General features: G+C 54.0%; 1 protein-coding gene and 1 long non-coding RNA gene across 5 annotated transcripts in view; one reads left to right on the forward strand and one right to left on the reverse strand.

Moving 5' to 3' along the window:
- Window positions 1-17,435, reverse strand: part of CPXM2 (carboxypeptidase X, M14 family member 2) — a 137,196-nt gene that overhangs the window by 97,374 nt on the left and 22,387 nt on the right. For all 4 annotated transcript variants that reach the window (XM_027063320.2, XM_027063318.2, XM_053206989.1 and 1 more), the window contains one exon: window positions 6,952-7,061. In XM_027063320.2, coding sequence (XP_026919121.1) covers window positions 6,952-7,061 — 110 coding nt within the window. The remainder of the gene's footprint in view (window positions 1-6,951; window positions 7,062-17,435) is intronic.
- Window positions 1,137-4,546, forward strand: LOC113600333 (uncharacterized). The gene is made up of 2 exons (XR_003421343.2): window positions 1,137-2,976; window positions 3,045-4,546. It is a non-coding gene; the product is annotated as an uncharacterized LOC113600333 (long non-coding RNA).

A 17,435-nucleotide genomic window follows, 5' to 3' on the forward strand; every position in this document is an offset into this window, starting at 1 on the left:
AGTGCTGCCCCAGGCGGTCCCCACATTTGCACAAGGTGGGGCACCAGGAGTGCCAAAGGAGACAGGGGGACGAAAGATGGGGTGTGCCCACACATGCCAACTTTGACACCCGGATAAAACCTGGTTCCGTGTGCTGTGACCGACTTCGTGTCTTCCTGCCGGGGACGTCCCGAGCCACAGGGCTCGGTCTTCTTCACGGCTGACACCTCATTTCAGGTAAAAAGATCATCAGGACGTTGGAAGTGGTCTCTCAGATCAGCATCCAAGTGCTCCAGAGACTCCTTTACTGGAATTACTAACAAGAGGCATTCTGGCTGATTTCAGCGGTGCTAAGAAAAGGCTCAGACAGATGCTCTCATTATAACCAGACGTTTCCTCGTGACAGCGGTACGAGAGGTGAACTCCTCTCAGGGGTCAAACTCTGGATCATACCCAGCACACGCGAGACAAGACCTGGGCCACAGAATGTCACATGACTGTGAACAGGCGCCACAAAGACACCTGGCGATGTTAAGGCGGTGTGCCGAGTTTTTTCCTGTGACCTCAAAATGTCAACCCTTTCTTCCAGAGTCGGATCTGAGCACCAACCGTCTTGTGTTCCCAGTTCTAGGCAGGAATTGTGGTGATATCCTGGGTTCCAGCCATGCTCTGGGGATTTCATTTCTTCTGATCACATGTCAGGCTCCTACTTACCATAGTTTTAGAGTCTTAAGAATGAAATTGAAACCCAGCCCTTGGAAGTGGCTCAAGTGCTGCTGTAATTTGCTCGAGGAATTACAGCAAAGAAAGCATTTGCAGGGGGGCGGGGTGGCGCCTGGGTGGCTCAGTCGGTTAGGTGTCCGACTTCGGCTCAGGTCATGATCTCGTGGTTCGTGAGTTCGAGCCCTGCGTTAGGTGTCCGACTTCGGCTCAGGTCATGACCTCACGGTTCGTGGGTTCGAGCCCCGCGTCGGACTCTGTGCTGACAGCTCGGAGCCTGGAGCCTGCCTCAGATTCTGTGTCTTCCAATCTCTCTCTGCCCCTCCCCTGTTCACATTCTGTCTCTCCCTCGAAAGGAAGGCAGGCAGGAAGGCAGGCAGGCAGGCAGGCAGGCAAGCATCTGATGTAACAATGGTGGGGGGTGGATAAATCACTCAGGGAATAGTGAGGTCTCAGACCCCACCTTGCTTTGAGGAGCCATGGAAAATCTCTTGGGTTCCTCAGAGGATTCTGCAAGGACAGGACAGGTGATGAGCTGCTATTCCATGACCCACCTGAGTACGAAGCCGCCTCCTAAGACCAACTAGAGGCCAACGACGATCCAAAAGTGATTTTAGAGCTTATTGCCGAAACGTTCTCTCGAGACCTGGAGTGTTACTTTCTGCCTGTGGCTGTTCCTGGAGCAGAAGAATAGGTGATTGTCTCCAAGTGAGATCACATCTTCCGAGGGGGTCAGTGCTGGAGAATCTTGGGCTGGAAGAAGACCGACTGGTGAGAGGACAAGTCTGGGCCATCCGGCTGAACGGGATCTCTTTGAATTCTTGGAAGGTCTATCCTTGCCTCAATATGAAGAACTGTGCATTTGGGGGCTTTTTCCTAAGTCTGGACTGTTAAATCAACATTAGCAAAATGCCACTTGCGGGGGAAAAAAAGAGGTTTTAAGTGGAGTCATCGGTGGTTTTACTCTTCCAAAGTCTTCTGCTTAAAGTGAGGACCAAGAGTGCCACAGACTGTGTGCGTCTCCTAAAAGTTCGTCTGTTGGAAAGAGTCCTTAAAGTGATTGGTGTTGGGAGGTGGGGCCTTAAGGAAGTGACGGGTTGTGAGGGTGGAGGCTTTGTGGGTGGGATTAGTGCCCTCCAGAGCCCCTAACTTCGTCCGCCACACGAGCACGCAGAAGAAGGCGGCCACCTACGAACCAGGAAGAGAGTCCCCACTGAACACCCAGTCTGCCAGCATCTTGACCTTGGACTTCCCAGCCGCCAGAACTGTGAGAAATAAGTTTGCATAGTTTACAAGCCCCTGGAGATACGATATCGTCATAGCAGCTCAAAAGGACGAAGACAAAGACAAGTGTTTCTGCTATCAGGCGGCAGGTGCCATTCGGCCAAAGCCCACGGTCTGCAAAATCTGCACTCTGGAAACTGAGGTCACAGGAAAAATAGAGTCCTAGCCAGACTATTCAAAACCTACATTGGGGCGCCTGGGTGGCTCAGTCGGTTGAGCGTCCAACTTCGGCTCAGGTCATGAGCCGTCGCTAGGAGCGAGTCTCCGATAGCAAAACAGCAGCAGACCGGCCAGCACCGCCCCCTCCAGGACTTCTTCATGGCAGCCACGGTACCCTCCCGCATCGTGGCGACCATCCAGAAACATCTGTGGAGCACACAGGGATGCGCGGATGCTGCTGACACCGCGGGGGAACGAATACCCAGGAAAGCAAGACTCCCATCATCGGCAAATCGTTGGGTGAGGGTGACAGACGACTAAATCAGCGTGAGATAACGGTCAGAAAGGAGAGGGGTGCTCGGTCTCACCATCATCCCAGACTCACCTAGAACACTGCCACCTGCTGGCTTGGGGGCAGTTCTGTGGAGCCGTTCCGGGCAATGACTCCAGGTTTACAGCAGCTTCGATTCACACACCGCCTCTCCCAGGGACGCTTAACCGAGTGACTCTCACGATGCATGCGCCTGTCTTCTATAAGGCGGAGGTAATAATAATAAAAATAGTACTTGTCTCCTGCCGAGGGCGAAAGGAAATACCGGGCAGAAAGCGCTCGGCACGGCGCCAACACCTGCCAGAGCCGATTTCGCTCTCCCTCTGCATTTGGGGACAGGCGGGACACGGGCATCTCTGCCCACTCAGGCTACAGCACACAGTTCCTGGCACTCCAGGGGGTCAGCGGAGCGAGCGAATTCCGACGGGCGTGAATACGGCATCTGAAAACTGCCGAGGACGATTCTCTGTCTTCATTTTGTCCGATCCTCACATTCTGACGAGGTGGCAGCTGAAAACTGCCAAGGACGATTCTCTGTCTTCATTTTGTCCGATCCTCACATTCTGACGAGGTGGCAGTGCCGGTGGCCGGGCTCCATCCGCTGATGACGACACCAAGCCTTGGACGAGGCAGCGTGTGGCCTGGAGCCACTCGGCCCGTCGGCAGGTGCACCGGGATGCCCGGCCAGCCAGCCAGCCCCGTGCGCTCTGGGGGGACCCCACCCACGCCTGCGGAGGCTGGGCTGGCAAAGGGCTGGGCAACCCCGTCCACATGCTGGACGACGGCGTTGAAACACTTCGGACCCCTGACACCTTGGGGTTTCTCGCACAAAAATCCCATCAGCTTGGCGTACCTGCAAAAAACTCCTAAGTGAGACAAGGCAGAATTTTTAAACTGCATTTCAGACCGTCCGTGTGGGAGGACGCATTTTAGAGCACCTGTGGCGATGACATCAGGCTTCGTGGGACACTGATTCTGGAAGGTTAAGAACCCCGAAAGGGGCTCCCACCGAGTCATCGTTTGCCCACGGAGGGTTGTGTCGAAGGCCCTCACACGTGCCGTAGGCAACGCTCCGCCTTCTGTGTTTAACACCACATAATCCATGGGGGTGGGGGCTCCGGAAGGCTCGGGGGCGGCTGGCCTGGGACTCCCTGTTAAAGCAGCAACTTCACATCCTAAGAGCAGGTGCAGAGATGTTCTAGTCGGAGGGCATTTGGGGAAATGACAGACCATTGAAGAAAACAATACCTCCCCCCAGGATAAACAGCACTGATTATGGTGGTTTTCAGCGACTGTCCTACTTCATGTTGACTGAAGTCAGGAGGGTGGGTCTGTCCACACTTCCAGCCCAGGAAACCTGCCTTCTCCCTGGATGAAGGATGAGGTAGCCAGGAAAGATGACGAGGACACAGGACAGCCCAGCCAGCTGCTCCCTGCCGGATGAGCGTCCCCCCGGGGGACCTGCCGTGGGGCCCAGCAAAGGCAGGGCGGCGAATGCCCACCATCTCCCCTTCAGCCAGGCCTTCACCTGACACCCTCTGTATACGTCCTGTGTGCCGGGCGATGTTCTGGGCTGGGGGGAAGGGAGAGGACGAGAGACCAAGCCCCTTCTAACCTGGGGCTCCTACTCAAGGAGGGTCAGGTATCACCCCAAAACAAGCCACCAACATTCAGGGAGGGGCAGCACCACACAGGATTAAGAGGGGCCAGTCACACAGGGCCAGCTAGGAGTTTCCAGGAGCACCTGGAAGCTACTAGAAGCTGCAAGCAGAGAAGTGAAATGATCCAGCAAATTTTAAAATTATAAATCACCTGATTTCATTGCTCAACAAATCCCATGACTCCCTCTTCTCTGCTGAGGCAACTGAGGCTCGGAGCCATGAGATAATGGTTCTGAGGGTCCCCAAATCTAGAAGTGTCAAGGCCAAGGTCTGAACTCTGCACGCCTAAGACCCCTGCACTATGACCCCCCACGTTCCACCTGCCCACTGTGGTCGTAGAATCCCCAACTAGAACAACACTACTCACAGCCCCTACTCCCACCAATAAACTCAGGACTAATGGACCCGTTCAGTGTTTGTCTGAAAGCCTGTATAAATGGCAACACTTCCTCTTTAAAAAAGGGTAACTTCATTTACAGAGAGAGCATTCGGGCATTAGGTGACCACTCCTCTAATGATGAACGAAACAGTCCCACACCCATTTGAATCTGGCCCTGCTCGCCCTGACCTTATTTCTGAGGAAGCCTGGAGCCCGTTCAAGGTGCTGCAGGCACTCACATTATTCATGGTCACTCTTGTGAAACTTGGAGAAATCACCCTCTTGGAAAACACAGTGTCTCAATTGTGCACATCCAAATGTTTCTTATCAGCTGTTATTAAAAAACAATAATCCTGGGCGCCTGGGTGACTCAGTCCGTTAAGCGTCCAGCTCTCGATTTCGGCTCTGGTCATGATCTCGCAGTTCCTGAGTTCAAGTTCCACTGTCCCACACTGACAACTCAGAGCCTGCCTGGGATTCTCTGTCTCCCTCGCTCTCTGCCTCTCCCCACTCACAATCTCTCTCTTTCTCAAAAATTAATACACATTTTAAAAAAAACACACTTATAAACCAACCTTTGGTTTTCATCAAAGTCAGGTCTGGAAATGTTCTACTGGAATTCTGGGACTGCCAAGTGGTGCCAGTTGAGGTTGAGTGGTCTGAAAGTCTGTGTGGTGTGGCAGTGTTGAAGGAGGAGGGAGGGGCAGACGCTCAGAGTCGGAGCTCTGCTCAGACACCCCAGAGCCCGGGTGCCCCTGGGAGGGACCTCGTCCACTCCTGTCCAGTTCCCAGCACAGCAGCTGCCCACAATATGTTCACGGCGGCCCACGCGAGCAGATGTTGACGCTGGTACTCAGCAGCCGTTACCCTTGATGGCCCCACATCTCGGCGGGGGGGAGGGTGGGGTGGAGAGAGAACCACCCCCCCCCCCCCAGGAGGCTAGATGAGATGATGCGTGCACAGAAAGGGTTTAGAAAACACACACATTGATGGAGCAGCTGGGGTAAAGACAACTAGAATACCAGAGACCCACACAGGACAGCGCACGACCAAATGCTGAGCTGGGAAGGGACAGAACAGCAGGAGCTGGAGGAAAAAGGCTTCGGGATGGGCTGGTGGAATAATGCCCCCTCCCCAACAGAGATGCCAACGTCATCTGGAGCCCGGGAACAGTCGAGGCCAGAGAGTAAAAGGGAATGAAGTCTGCAGGTACAATTAAGGTTGCTTGAGTTAGGGAGATGATCCTGGGCCATCCAGGAGGGTCCGATGTCCCTACAAGCCTCCTTAAAAGTGGAAGAGGGAAGCAGAAGAAGGGCCCAGAGGCTTAGAAGGAGAGGACCACACGCAGGGAATGTAGGCACCTCTAGAAGCTGGAAGAGAAGAACTGGGCCCTCCCCTCCAGCTCCAGCAGGAACGCGGCCCTGCCCACACCGTGCCTTAGCCCGATGGGGCTTCTGCCTTCCAGAACCGGAAGAGAAGACGTTCGCGTGGCCTAAGTGGCTGCATTTATGAGAAGCTGTGAGGGCAGCACAAGGAAATGAACACCACGGATGCCACAGGATGTACACTGACCGGCAGCGGGGAGGGCAAGGGCTCGCGGGCAGGGGAACCTGCCTGAGAAAAGGCAAGAAGTCAAGAACCGCGCAGGGTAGAAAATCCGTGTGCAGGAGTGGATTTTTACTCCTTCCTGGAGTAGGACCTTGACAGTAATGAGCGACAAGGTTACACGACCCGTGAGCCTCAGAGAAGGAGGCCAGGCACGATGTGCTGGGGCCCAGGTGAACCACTCAGGGTCTGACCTGGGGGGAGCCGCAGAAAAGCCTGGAAGAGGTGTGGGTGGTGGTAAGAGTGGCAGGGGAAAGAGGACAAATGTCATTGGCTGCCCGCGTCCTCCGGAGTTCAGCGCCCTCCTCCTGTCTGGTCCAGACAGAGGGGAAGAGCTCAAGAGGTGCAGGGGGCGCCGACCTGGGTCCAGGCACCAGCAGCACCCTTCGTACTAAGTGCTCTTTGTAGAAGACACGAACCCGGAGTCTCAGGACCCTCTCCGTGAGACAGAGGATTGGAGGCAACCCCCTCCTGGTGGGAGAAGTGGAGGTAATGCATTTTTTTTAAGTTTTTATTTATTTATTTAGTTTGAGAGAGAGACAGAGAGAGAGAGACAGAGAGAGAGAGACAGAGAGAGCCAGAGAGAGTCCCAAGCAGGCTCCAGGCTATCAGTGCAGAGCCCAACTTGGGGCTCGATCTCACGAACAGTGAGATCATAACCTGAGCCAAAACCAAGAGTCAGATGCTTAACCGACTGAGCCACCCAGGTGCCCCGAAGCTCATGCATTTATAAATGCCATGCATGGTATCGACCCACGGTCAACGAACCACTGCTGCGTCTATCGCCAGAGCAACGAGCCATGCGAGCAGGGTCCTTCCGGCCCCGCTGGTACCTGGATGTTGAGTCTCCCTCGATGCGCCCCCAGCCCGTAGCGCTTCGAAGTGGATGCATGAAGCTGGAAGTCTGTGATTTTTAAGGTTTCCAGACCAAGAGGTGGGCAACCTAGAAAGGATAACGCTTGTTAAAACAACGACAGATGTTCAAAGGCAAGTTTGTGGTTTCCCAAATCTGGCCTCCCGCTTTCCTGTCCCCCCCCCCCCACCGAAGCCCTGCCCGTCGGGGAAGCCCACCCCCCTGCCTGTCCAGTGTCTCCGGACAGATGCTGTCGACTCGGCCGTCAACAGTGCCCCAACTGCCTTTCTTGTCGGCGCTTCCTTTCCGGCTGCTTGTGCTCTGATAGCCCTTCTCTCTGTTGCTGTCCATGCTACTGTCTGAGGCTGTTTCCAATTAAGGAACCTTCCACGATGTGACTCAGCCAGGGAGCCCTACGGGTTAGAAATTTCAGAGCGATCCCGGGGTTGAGCTCTGCAAATGAATCAGAACTTGTTGATTTTGCTTCAGCAACTCTGGCCTTTGCATTGTACATGCTAATGAGCAAGGCAATATAAATAGAAAAAAAATCTACTGTTCCCTGTTCTTGGCAAAACTGATAAGTGTTGAGAACAGCTACCAAACCCAGTTTGGTCCAAGCTGCCCCTGGGATAAGACGCTGGCACTTGGGCAGACCCTTGGCGATCCTCCCAGTCCAGACCATCGTCCCTGAGGGGAAGAGCTTTAACGGCAGTGCTGGGGCTGGATCCCAGGCCTCCCGACACCCCGACTTCTCTCCTCGCCTTGGGGCTAGAAGTCTCCAAGATCTATGCTATCCGTATCCTCAAATCTGACCCTGGAGGAAGCAAACAAAAAGTCGGGAGGAGAAGTAAAATCTATTTCTACTGGTACGAGAAATCCCTAACGTCAGAGGCATGTTTAAAAAGCTGTGTGGGTCACCGCTGAGATGGGACCCCAGGGCACCTGAGGATGTGTGGGTGTCTGTGCACCCACGAAAAACGCCCGTGGGGAGAAAGCTCCTCTGGCCTCAGGATGCTGGAGGGGGTCTGCGGGCAGCTGGGTATGAGAGTCTGCCTTACGGCTGCTGCCAGAGAGATTTAGACCCTCCAGGCCCCAAGACGCATCTAGGCCTGCCCTTGAGTGCTCACAGAGGAAGCTGAGGCCCCGAGACTCAAGGTGAGCCATCCAAAGCATCTCTGCCAGCAGCAAAGCTGGATTTCAGATCCTGGCCTCCAGATTCTCAGCTCCAGGCTGTCAAACGCCGCCACACTGCTTCCCTGGCCCTGTCCACACCTGCCAGGTGGCTGCCTGGATCGGTACATATGCATCAGCCATCTGTGCTGGGGACGGAGGTACTGGTGCCCGGCACGGCGAGGAGCACCAGGAGCGGGGTAACGGTGACCCTGCCACGCACCGGACACCGCAGGAGGACCCAGGAGGCTCCAGGTGGCACCTTAAGTGATGGTGCTCCAGCCAGGTGCCGCCAGAGGGGGCCGTGGCTCAAGTGAGGCCGTGTGAGCAGAAACCACGCAGGGCACCGAGGGGGGGGGGGGGGGGGGGGGCAGAGGGCGCGTAGCCAGTGGGGACCACAGAATGAACAGGGAAGTCGTGCAGCAAGGGCAGGGGACACAGCCAGCGGGGGTCCGTGCAGCAAGCGTCCCTGGCCACCCAAGGCTGACCTCACAGAGGGTCCTCTAGTTACCATAACCCTCTTGCCCCACTAGGGTTTGCCCTGGGCACTTTCCATGCCTGGAGGACCCACATGGGAGGCATTTCCTCGGGTCCAGGGTCAAACGCATAATTCTCCATCATGCCTACAGGAAACTGACCAAGTGTCTGATGACTGAGCAAAGATATTTCTTACATACATTCAGAAATCCCTGCTGCCTGCCTCCACCAGCCATGCCTAGTCGTGGAACCTGCTTATGCTAACGTGAAAGCAGCCACACCTGCCCCTCCACAGCTCAGGCCCTGGGCCCAGGATGCAAGACGGCAGGAGCCCGGACCCCCACGCCCCCCACCCTGTCCTGCTGTCCCGCTTCTCTCTCTGCTGCTCTCCTCTCTGGGCCATATCCCTCCAGCGTCTCAGACCCCGGTGGTCCCTGGTCCAGACGCGGGGCAAGGACCGAAGATAAGATCACTTCTTGTCCCCTCTGGGAGGTTAGACTCCAGAATGTCCTTCAACCTGCCACTCAGCCCCGGCCCCGGCCCTGGGCTTAGAGGCTCCCTCAGCCGGAGATGCCACCCGCTGTCCCCTCTGCTCCCTGTCACTGAGTCCCAGCGCACCTCGCTTCGGGCACATCGGCATCCTCAGGAACAGCCCACATCCCGTGAGACCTGACACCAAAGTGGCCAGTCGGCGGTTCCGCTGGACGATTCCCCGTGTCCCGGAAATGGGCTCTGCATCCCAATCCCGCCAGGCTTGCCTGCTTAAGTTTCAGAGCCTGACAGGGAACAGGGCACTGGTGTGTCCTTCCATGTCCTGGTGCTCCGTTCAGAGGCCCAGTGGTCCCACATAAGCAAGCGTCAGAAATACAAAAAGAATTTGCTGCCGTGTCGAGGAGCCTCTTCGGCAGCCGTTTCAAATGTGTTCACATCCCCAGGTCCCTCCTCCTTAGCAGAAGACACAGCAGGTGGAGAATTCTAGGCACTTCATGGAGCTAACACCTTCCACTCACAGCATTTAGACGGCCAGCCAGCCAAACGGACAGAGGGATGACGCAAACGCTTATTTACTCGTGAGACAAAGGAACAACAATTGCCCTCCAGGGCATTTCTTCCACGGAAAGGAAACCTCTCCTATGCCCATGAATATTTTAATTCAAAAAGGAAGGACCTGAAGAAACTAGCATATTCATCAAAATCACTCTTGAATTGCTACGAGGAAGCCCTGCCTCCCTCTCACCGGGGCGCACAAGGGCTGAAAAGAAAATGCCTGTCAGTGGGGTGTTTACGGATCACACATCTAATAACGACTCAAGAGCTCAACGCCTGCCCTCTCGAGGGGCCCAACCACCACGTACACGAGGCAAGCGTGAGCCCCACGCAGCCGACACCACCGTCACCTGCCACATCCAGTGTCCACGCTTGCCCACTCTTGAGATGACGCGACGGCGTAAGCCAGAAAAGCCACTCGTTCGGTCCACAGGACAGCTGACGATGTCCTTGGTGAGGAGCAAACACGCACACACACACCCAGCCTGCGTGCAAACGCGGTCTTCCCTGAGTCCTAATAAGGATGGTTTTTGCTTATCAGAAGACACTATCTTCAGAGAATTTTGTTTTGTTTGGGAGTCGTCTCCGTCAGTCACGCCATGACGAAAGACGCTAGAGATCCACACTGAGGAAGTGCAAAGCCCTCGCCAGGCCACGGCCAAGTCACTGATGCACGGAGGTCACTGAGGCGTCTCTGGTTGTTAGAAACCAACGATGGTTGGGAATGCAAGCTGGGGCAGCCACTCTGGAAAACAGCACGGAGGTTCCTCAAAAAACTAAAAACAGAAGTACCCTGCGACCCAGCAATGGCACTACTAGGCATTTATCCAAGGGATACAGGTGTGCTGTTTCGAAGGGACACATGCACCCCCATGTCTATAGCAGCACTATCGACAATAGCCAAAGGATGGAAAGAGCCCAAATGTCCATCGGTGGATGAATGGATAAAGGAGATGTGGTATATATATATATATATGTGTGTGTGTGTGTGTGTGTGTGTGTACACACACACATACATACATACAGTGGAGTATTACTCGGCAATCAGAAAGAATGAAATCGTGCCATTTGCAACTACGTGGATGGACCTGGAGGGTATTATGCTAAGCGAAATTAGAGACAGACAAAAATCGTATGGCTTCACTCCTATGAGGACTTTAAGAGACAAAACAGACGAACATAAGGGAAGGGAAACAAAAATAATATAAAACCAGGGAGGGGGACAAAACAGCAGAGACTCTTAAATACGGAGAACAAACAGAGGGTGACTGGAGGGGGTGGGAGAGGGGGGATGGGCTACATGGGTCAGGGGCACTAAGGAATCTACTCCTGAAATCATTGTTGCACGATATGCTAACTAGTTTGGATGTTAACTTTAAAAAGTCAAATTAGGGGCGCCTGGGTGGCTCAGTCGGTTGAGCGTCCGACTTCGGCTCAGGTCACGATCTCACGGTCCGTGAGTTCGAGTCCCGCATCAGGCTCTGGGCTGACGGCTCAGAGCCTGGAGCCTGCTTCCAATTCTGTGTCTCCCTCTCTCTCTGCCCCTCCCCCATTCATGCTCTGTCTCTCTCTGTCCCAAAAATAAATAAACGTTAAAAAAAAATTTTTTTTTAAATAAAAAGTCAAATTAAAAAAAAAAAAAAGAAAGAAACCAACGATGGTTAACTTAAGCGGGAATGGGGATCACTAGAGGACTGGCAGAAGGCTCCCAGAAGGGACCATGGCAGGGACGTGGGACAGGTGCAGGGTGGAGCCCTCCTCACCAGCAGAAACCACAAATTGTGTGCTGCCAGAGGACCGGACGGACCCCGACAGCAGTTACAGCCACACCGTACCCCCTGAGGGTCCGCCCCCCACCTCACATCAGTCGCCCCAGAGAGGGCCTGGCCCGTCACATCACCAGTCTGCCCACTGAAGTCAGGTGTTGTCAGCAGGGTCAGTGGATGCAAGTCTCCAGTTCCCACCTGCAGGCACATGGGACAGGTGTAGGGAGCTCCGTGTGCAGCCCGGCAGGCAAGTCCCGCCCTACGCAGCCCTGCACAGCGCGGTGTGATGGGTTCTGCAGGTACCTGCCCTCGCTGCCTGGCCCCGAGTCCCCTCCCTCTCCACCCATGCCTTTCTTGATCTTGCATTCCACACTCTGGTTTCTGTCCCCAGGCACGGTGGCTCTCCTCGTTCGAGGGCCCCAAGAGCAGACCTGAGTCCGCTCCCTCTTGGCTGTTCCTGCCCCATGGTTTTCATAATGCGACTATCGTAGTGGGTTCGGGCTGCTGTAACAAAACCCCCGGACAGGTGGCTTATAAACAGAAGTTTATGGCCCACGTGCCTGGAGGCTGGAGAGCCCAAGGTCAAGGCACAAGCACGGTGGCCCCGTGCTGAGGGCCCCCCGCCTGGGTCATGGCCACCCCTTCTCACCAGATCGTCACCTGGCAAAAGAGGCAAGGGGCCTCTTGAACAAGGGCATGAATCCGAGGGCTCCACCCTCGGGACGTCAGTACCTCCCAAAGCCCCTGCCTCCTCGTGGCGTCACCCTAGGGGTTAGCATTTCCACACACGGGTTCTGGGGCGGGTGGGGGGGGGGAGCACAAACATTCAGGCCACAGCAGTGATGTTTCCCTGTTACTCCCCCTCCGTCTTCCCTGTTGAAGGAGCCCTTTCCTCTCCCTCAGCTGAGGTTTGCAAGCCTCCGACCCCTGGAAAGTCTTCCTTCCTCCTCCCCTTAACAATCTGCATGGGCGCCGTGGTTGCATCCGCACGATGACACGTGCTATCTATGCCAGCAGGAGTCAAGTCACCCGTCCGAGGAGATTTCAAGCCAGGACCTCTCCCCTGAGTGTATCTGGAGACCAGACAGAGGCCCTGGTGGCTCTGGTCAGCGGTGGATGCGAATATTATCGCTGAGATGTCCCAACTGTCTTCCCCACGCTGAAGACGCTCTCCATGGCTCTAGTGACCTTCCCGTCCTCCGCAGGGGTCCTGGACACGCAGCACCAGTGAGGTCCTCACCCTTGAAGTTCCCCTCTCTTGCACTACCACTCTCTCTTCTCCTTCGAGGACCTCCACTCCTTTCCTGCCACCACACATCTGTTTTCCACGGGCTTTCGCTCGGTTCCCAGAACTATCCATGCAACTCAGCTCAACGCACTGCCTTGAGCGGCGGGGCGGGGCGTGTCGTCCCGCCGACAGGGCATCGGTAGTTCTGGGAATCGAGCCGCGCTCTGCAACGCGGTCCCACCTGCTAGGCTCGGCTGAACCTACGTGCTCCGCCCGCTGGGAGTTCCCCGCCTTCCCAAAATCACATTTTCAAACTTGTTTTAATTGACAGAAAATTTAAACGTAAAGTAATTTAGCACAAACCCTCTATCCCACATCCCTTTATGCAAGGATCGGTGAGGCAAAAATCCCAGGTCGCAAGTCATGCTGTTCTGCACCAAAAGTTCTTAGGCCTCTCGTAACGGTTTACACTGAAAGTCTGACACAGGAATCTCCACGTTTAGAAAAATGAAGGGTTTTCTTATACTGGAGGATGGGAAAATAAAGGACAGGGCAATGGTCTTCTGATTTAGAGATTCTCAATGAATTCAAAATGCAGAGGACTGCAATATTAAATACTTGACTCTGATGAATTTCAGTGTCTTTCCACCTGATTCATTTTTCTCCTCTTCCTTCTACCCTGGGAACATCACCCTCAAGATTTTAGGCAGGTCTCCCCCAAGCCCACGGTGAGCAAAATGAGCCTTGGGCTCACCTGCAAAAGGGAACACTACCACATTGGAAACAAAACTGCAGAGGGCAATTCAGAAACCACTTGCAAAGGGCACTCGGCTGCTCCAGAGTTAATGTGCAGAGAGGAAACCGAGAACACACAGAATAGTCCGCAGGTCTCAGATGCCCCAAGGCCAGGTGTGTGCTCCCTGCTGGAGCAGTGACACCAACAAAGGCCCTCAAGTGTGCAGAGGCCTACAGAGGGGGACGGGGACCACCCTCCCTCCAGCTGCACCCTGAGCTATCAAAGACCCAAGCGCAATACAAAGAAAAAAAGCAGGAAGGGGCAGGCTGACCACATCTGGCCACCAGGCCCCACCACCCTCAGGCCACCCTCAGGCTCGGGGCCACTTCTTACTCCTTGAGGGGACATCCGCAAAACTTCAGTCGCTCAGCTGCTCCCTAGTTTGGGACACAACAGGAGACACTAACGTTAACAACCGCAGGGACAGAAAGCAGCCGAGCAAAATCCACAGGATGAATTAGCCTCCACGTCTTCAAAAACCAGAATTCTAGGGGCACCTGGGGGGCTCAGTCAGTTTAGCGTCTGACTTCTTGATTTCGGCTCAGGTCACGATCTCACACAGTTCGTGGGATCCAGCCCCACGTCAGGCTCACCCCCGACAGCAAAGGGCCTGCTTGGGAGTCTCTCTCTGCCCCTCTGCCTGCTGGCATGCGTGCACTCTCTCTCTCACTCAAAATAAATAAACGTCAAAAAACAAATAAGCAAAAAAACCCAGAATTCCAGGAGGGCAGCGAGGGTAGAAAGGAGCCATAAGTACCAGCCCAACAACAGTCGCTGCCTCTCCTTTGGCCGCTGGAAGCTGTCAAGGCAGTGATAATCAGTCCAGCACGAGACTTCTCAATGGCCATCCCAGGGCTCAGGAAAAGCAAATTTGAATCTCGAACCCACTACCCGTAGGCAGAGGACAGCAGAGCTGCCCCGATGAGCGAGTAAAACAGGGAAGAAACAAGTGCTTCGGAGCTTGATGTAAATGCCCACAATCAGAGAGTAAAAAGACCAGAAGCTGGAACTCTAATAGGCTTGCATTTCTCCCACGACTGTAATGTCAACTGAGGAGACCGCTCTCCGGTTTACAGCCCGCTGGGAATCGGTGGGGAACCTCAGCTCCCGCCCCCGCCCCCGAACCTGGCCAGCCAGGCTGCACAGAACCCCCAAGGTGCTGCTCCCCGCTCCTCCTACAAAACAAACAAACAAAAATCCTTGGTCATCAAGCCAAGCTTTTGTTGTTTCTAAGAACACAGAGACCAACCCTCGGAAGCACGTGGGGGGAGAATAACATGAAGACGGGTGTGAAAAGGACACTTCAGGGAGACAGTAATTAGACAAGAGAGATGTGTCACAACCCAGAGGGAAGACGGGGACAGTCATCAAAGATGACTCCGCTTTGCTCCTAAAGGCAGCATGACTCCGCGAGTGCCCTGTGCTGAGCGCGCACTGTCCACAAGGCCTGTGCTCTCTTTGTAAGCAGGGGGGGCGAAGTGGGATCGTCTGCCTCCCTCTACCTCCCCCCTCTGACCCCGATCCCTCTGGGGGGGAAGCTGTCGTGACAGACTGGTCATGAAAACTATTTTAAAAGAGAAATGATCTGGGGGAGCGATGGGGCGAACCTGCCATCATCACCACGAGCCAGACGCTCTGAAGACATTTTGTGATTGAATCTCTGTTAAGCACCACGAGAGAAGGGCGTCATTGTCCCCATTCTACACGCACACAAACTAAGACTGAAGAAGTCTTTTTTTTTTTAATTTTTATTTATTTTCAGAGAGAGAGAGAGAGAGAGCGCGCGCGAGTGAGCGCCCAAGCAGGGGAGGGGGAGAAAGAGAGGGAGACACAGGATCTGAAGGAGGCTCCAGGCTCCAAGCTGTCAGCACAGAGCTGGACGCGGGGCTCGAACTCAAGAACCGCAAGATCGTGACCTGAGCTGAAGTCGGACACTTACCGACTGAGCCAACCAGGCGCCCCTAAGACCGAAGGAGTCTTAAACAGAGTTAAACAGCAAAGTGAAATGCAAAGATCAGCTCTGACATAAAAGCCCAGGCACGGTCGTAAGCCACGGCCATCTGACTTGAAAATGCAAGAGCGTAAGACAAACGCGAGTTTCGCGGTGGCGTTTGGGGTCACACCGGAGAAAGCTGTGAGGCTGGGACAGGCGTCACCAGCTGGCCCAAGGGAGCTCAGTGTCCCAGGCCATCAGGCCTGCTGTGATCGTCTGCTGGAAGCAGAGCAAAGAATTCTCCAAGACCTCGAGAGCGCCGCGGAGGACAGGCTCACAGCCACACTGTCGCCGTAAATCAGACAGCTCTGACTTTCGACATTCCATCCTTCGCCTTTCTGAACCTGACATTCTCTTTGATGGATGGGTGTGGAGGCGGCTTCCTGCTGCCCTGGAGGACACGTCTGCAGCGCTCTTTGCCGGTCTCAGATACCTCGGGCTTCCCAGAGGGGCGCGCCATGCCCAGGGTCTTTGGGGAACACCCTCCAAAAGCACCCCCCTCACCCCGGGACTCCTTCCCCAATTTGTCCTCACCCTGACCTGACATCAGAATCAGAATCTCCTGGGGAGCCTTAAAAAAAAACTGATGCCCTCCGTCCTCCCCAGAGATTCTGATGGACAGGCCTGCAGAGTGGCCCTGGTCTCTAAAGCTCCCGGGCGATCTTCTGAGCCCCTCAGAACCTGGCTGGTGTCTCTTCCCTTGAAGCTGCACAAGCTCAGAGCTCCCCTTGTGCAGGTCCCACCGATCAGGCAGAGGAAACCCTCTAGGAGCAGTATGGACCGCGGGCTAATGCGTCTCACGCCCAGAACCCGCCCAGAGCACCCGCATCCCAGAGGCTCTGACTGCCGCCCGCTGATGGCTGATGGGTGGCTGCGTCGCTTGAAAAGCATCCAAGGCTTCCTCCCTGACACTCAACCCTCTCATCCTACCCCCCCACGCCCGCCTAACAAAGGTACAAAGCACACTGTTTCCATCACAGGGCAGCAACTAGGACTTTCCATCACTGAATCCCCAAAGGCCAATCAATATTTCCCAAGTAAATGAATGAATGTGTATTATGATCCAACAGAACTGATAATCATTATGCCTGCACCAGCTGTGGAAAGTTAGTATTTTGTTCTCTGTACATTGCTTATTAAGCCAAAAAAGGAGTAATTATTGTTTCAAAATTGCATTTCTCAAACTTCGATCACCTGCTTATTATCTTCATGAATTTTTCCATACCCATGTAGCACCTGCACTATTACTGTATATTCTTCTTAAAATCAAGAGTTTTAATGGAAATAAGTTGATGTAAAAGGAAACCTCATTCTAGAAGGCAACACAGGAAAATAGCTTTGTGATCTTGCAGTAGGCAAAAAAAAAGAAGAAGAAGAAGAATTTAAACATGCAACAAACAGCACTAAAGGAAAATATTGATGATTGTTCTATACTAAATGTAAGAACATATGGTATTCAAAAGATAGCACTGAGGCACCTGGGTGGCTCAGTCGGTTATGTGTCTCACTCTTGATTTCGGCTCAGGTCATGATCTCACGGTTCGTGAGTTCGAGCCCCACGTCGGGCTCTGTGCTCACAGCTCAGAGCCTGGAGCCCGCTTCAGATTCTGTGCCTCCCTTCTCTGTCTGCCCCTCCTCTGCTGTGTGCGCTCTCTCTCGCTCTCTCTCTCTCAAAAATAAACGTTTAAAAAACTAAAAAATTAAAAATTCACAAAATATAGCATTACTTATGTGCAGAGGTAAGATAAGGAGTGTGAGAAGATATTACTGTGCATACCTCTGACAAAGGACTCCTATCCACAGTATTTTTAAGAAAGGCAAACATATAATAAACCATCCTATAAATCAATAAGAAAAACAATGAACAAAAGAACTGAGCAGGCGTTCACAAAGGAAGATATTCTGACAGTGAATGAGCATAAGTCATTTGTCTTCAGGAAAACACCAATGAAGGCCACTAGGAGATGGGAGTACACACACACCCATA

Source organism: Acinonyx jubatus, chromosome D2 (genome assembly GCF_027475565.1).
Source record: "Acinonyx jubatus isolate Ajub_Pintada_27869175 chromosome D2, VMU_Ajub_asm_v1.0, whole genome shotgun sequence".
Classification (NCBI taxonomy): Eukaryota; Metazoa; Chordata; class Mammalia; order Carnivora; family Felidae; genus Acinonyx; species Acinonyx jubatus.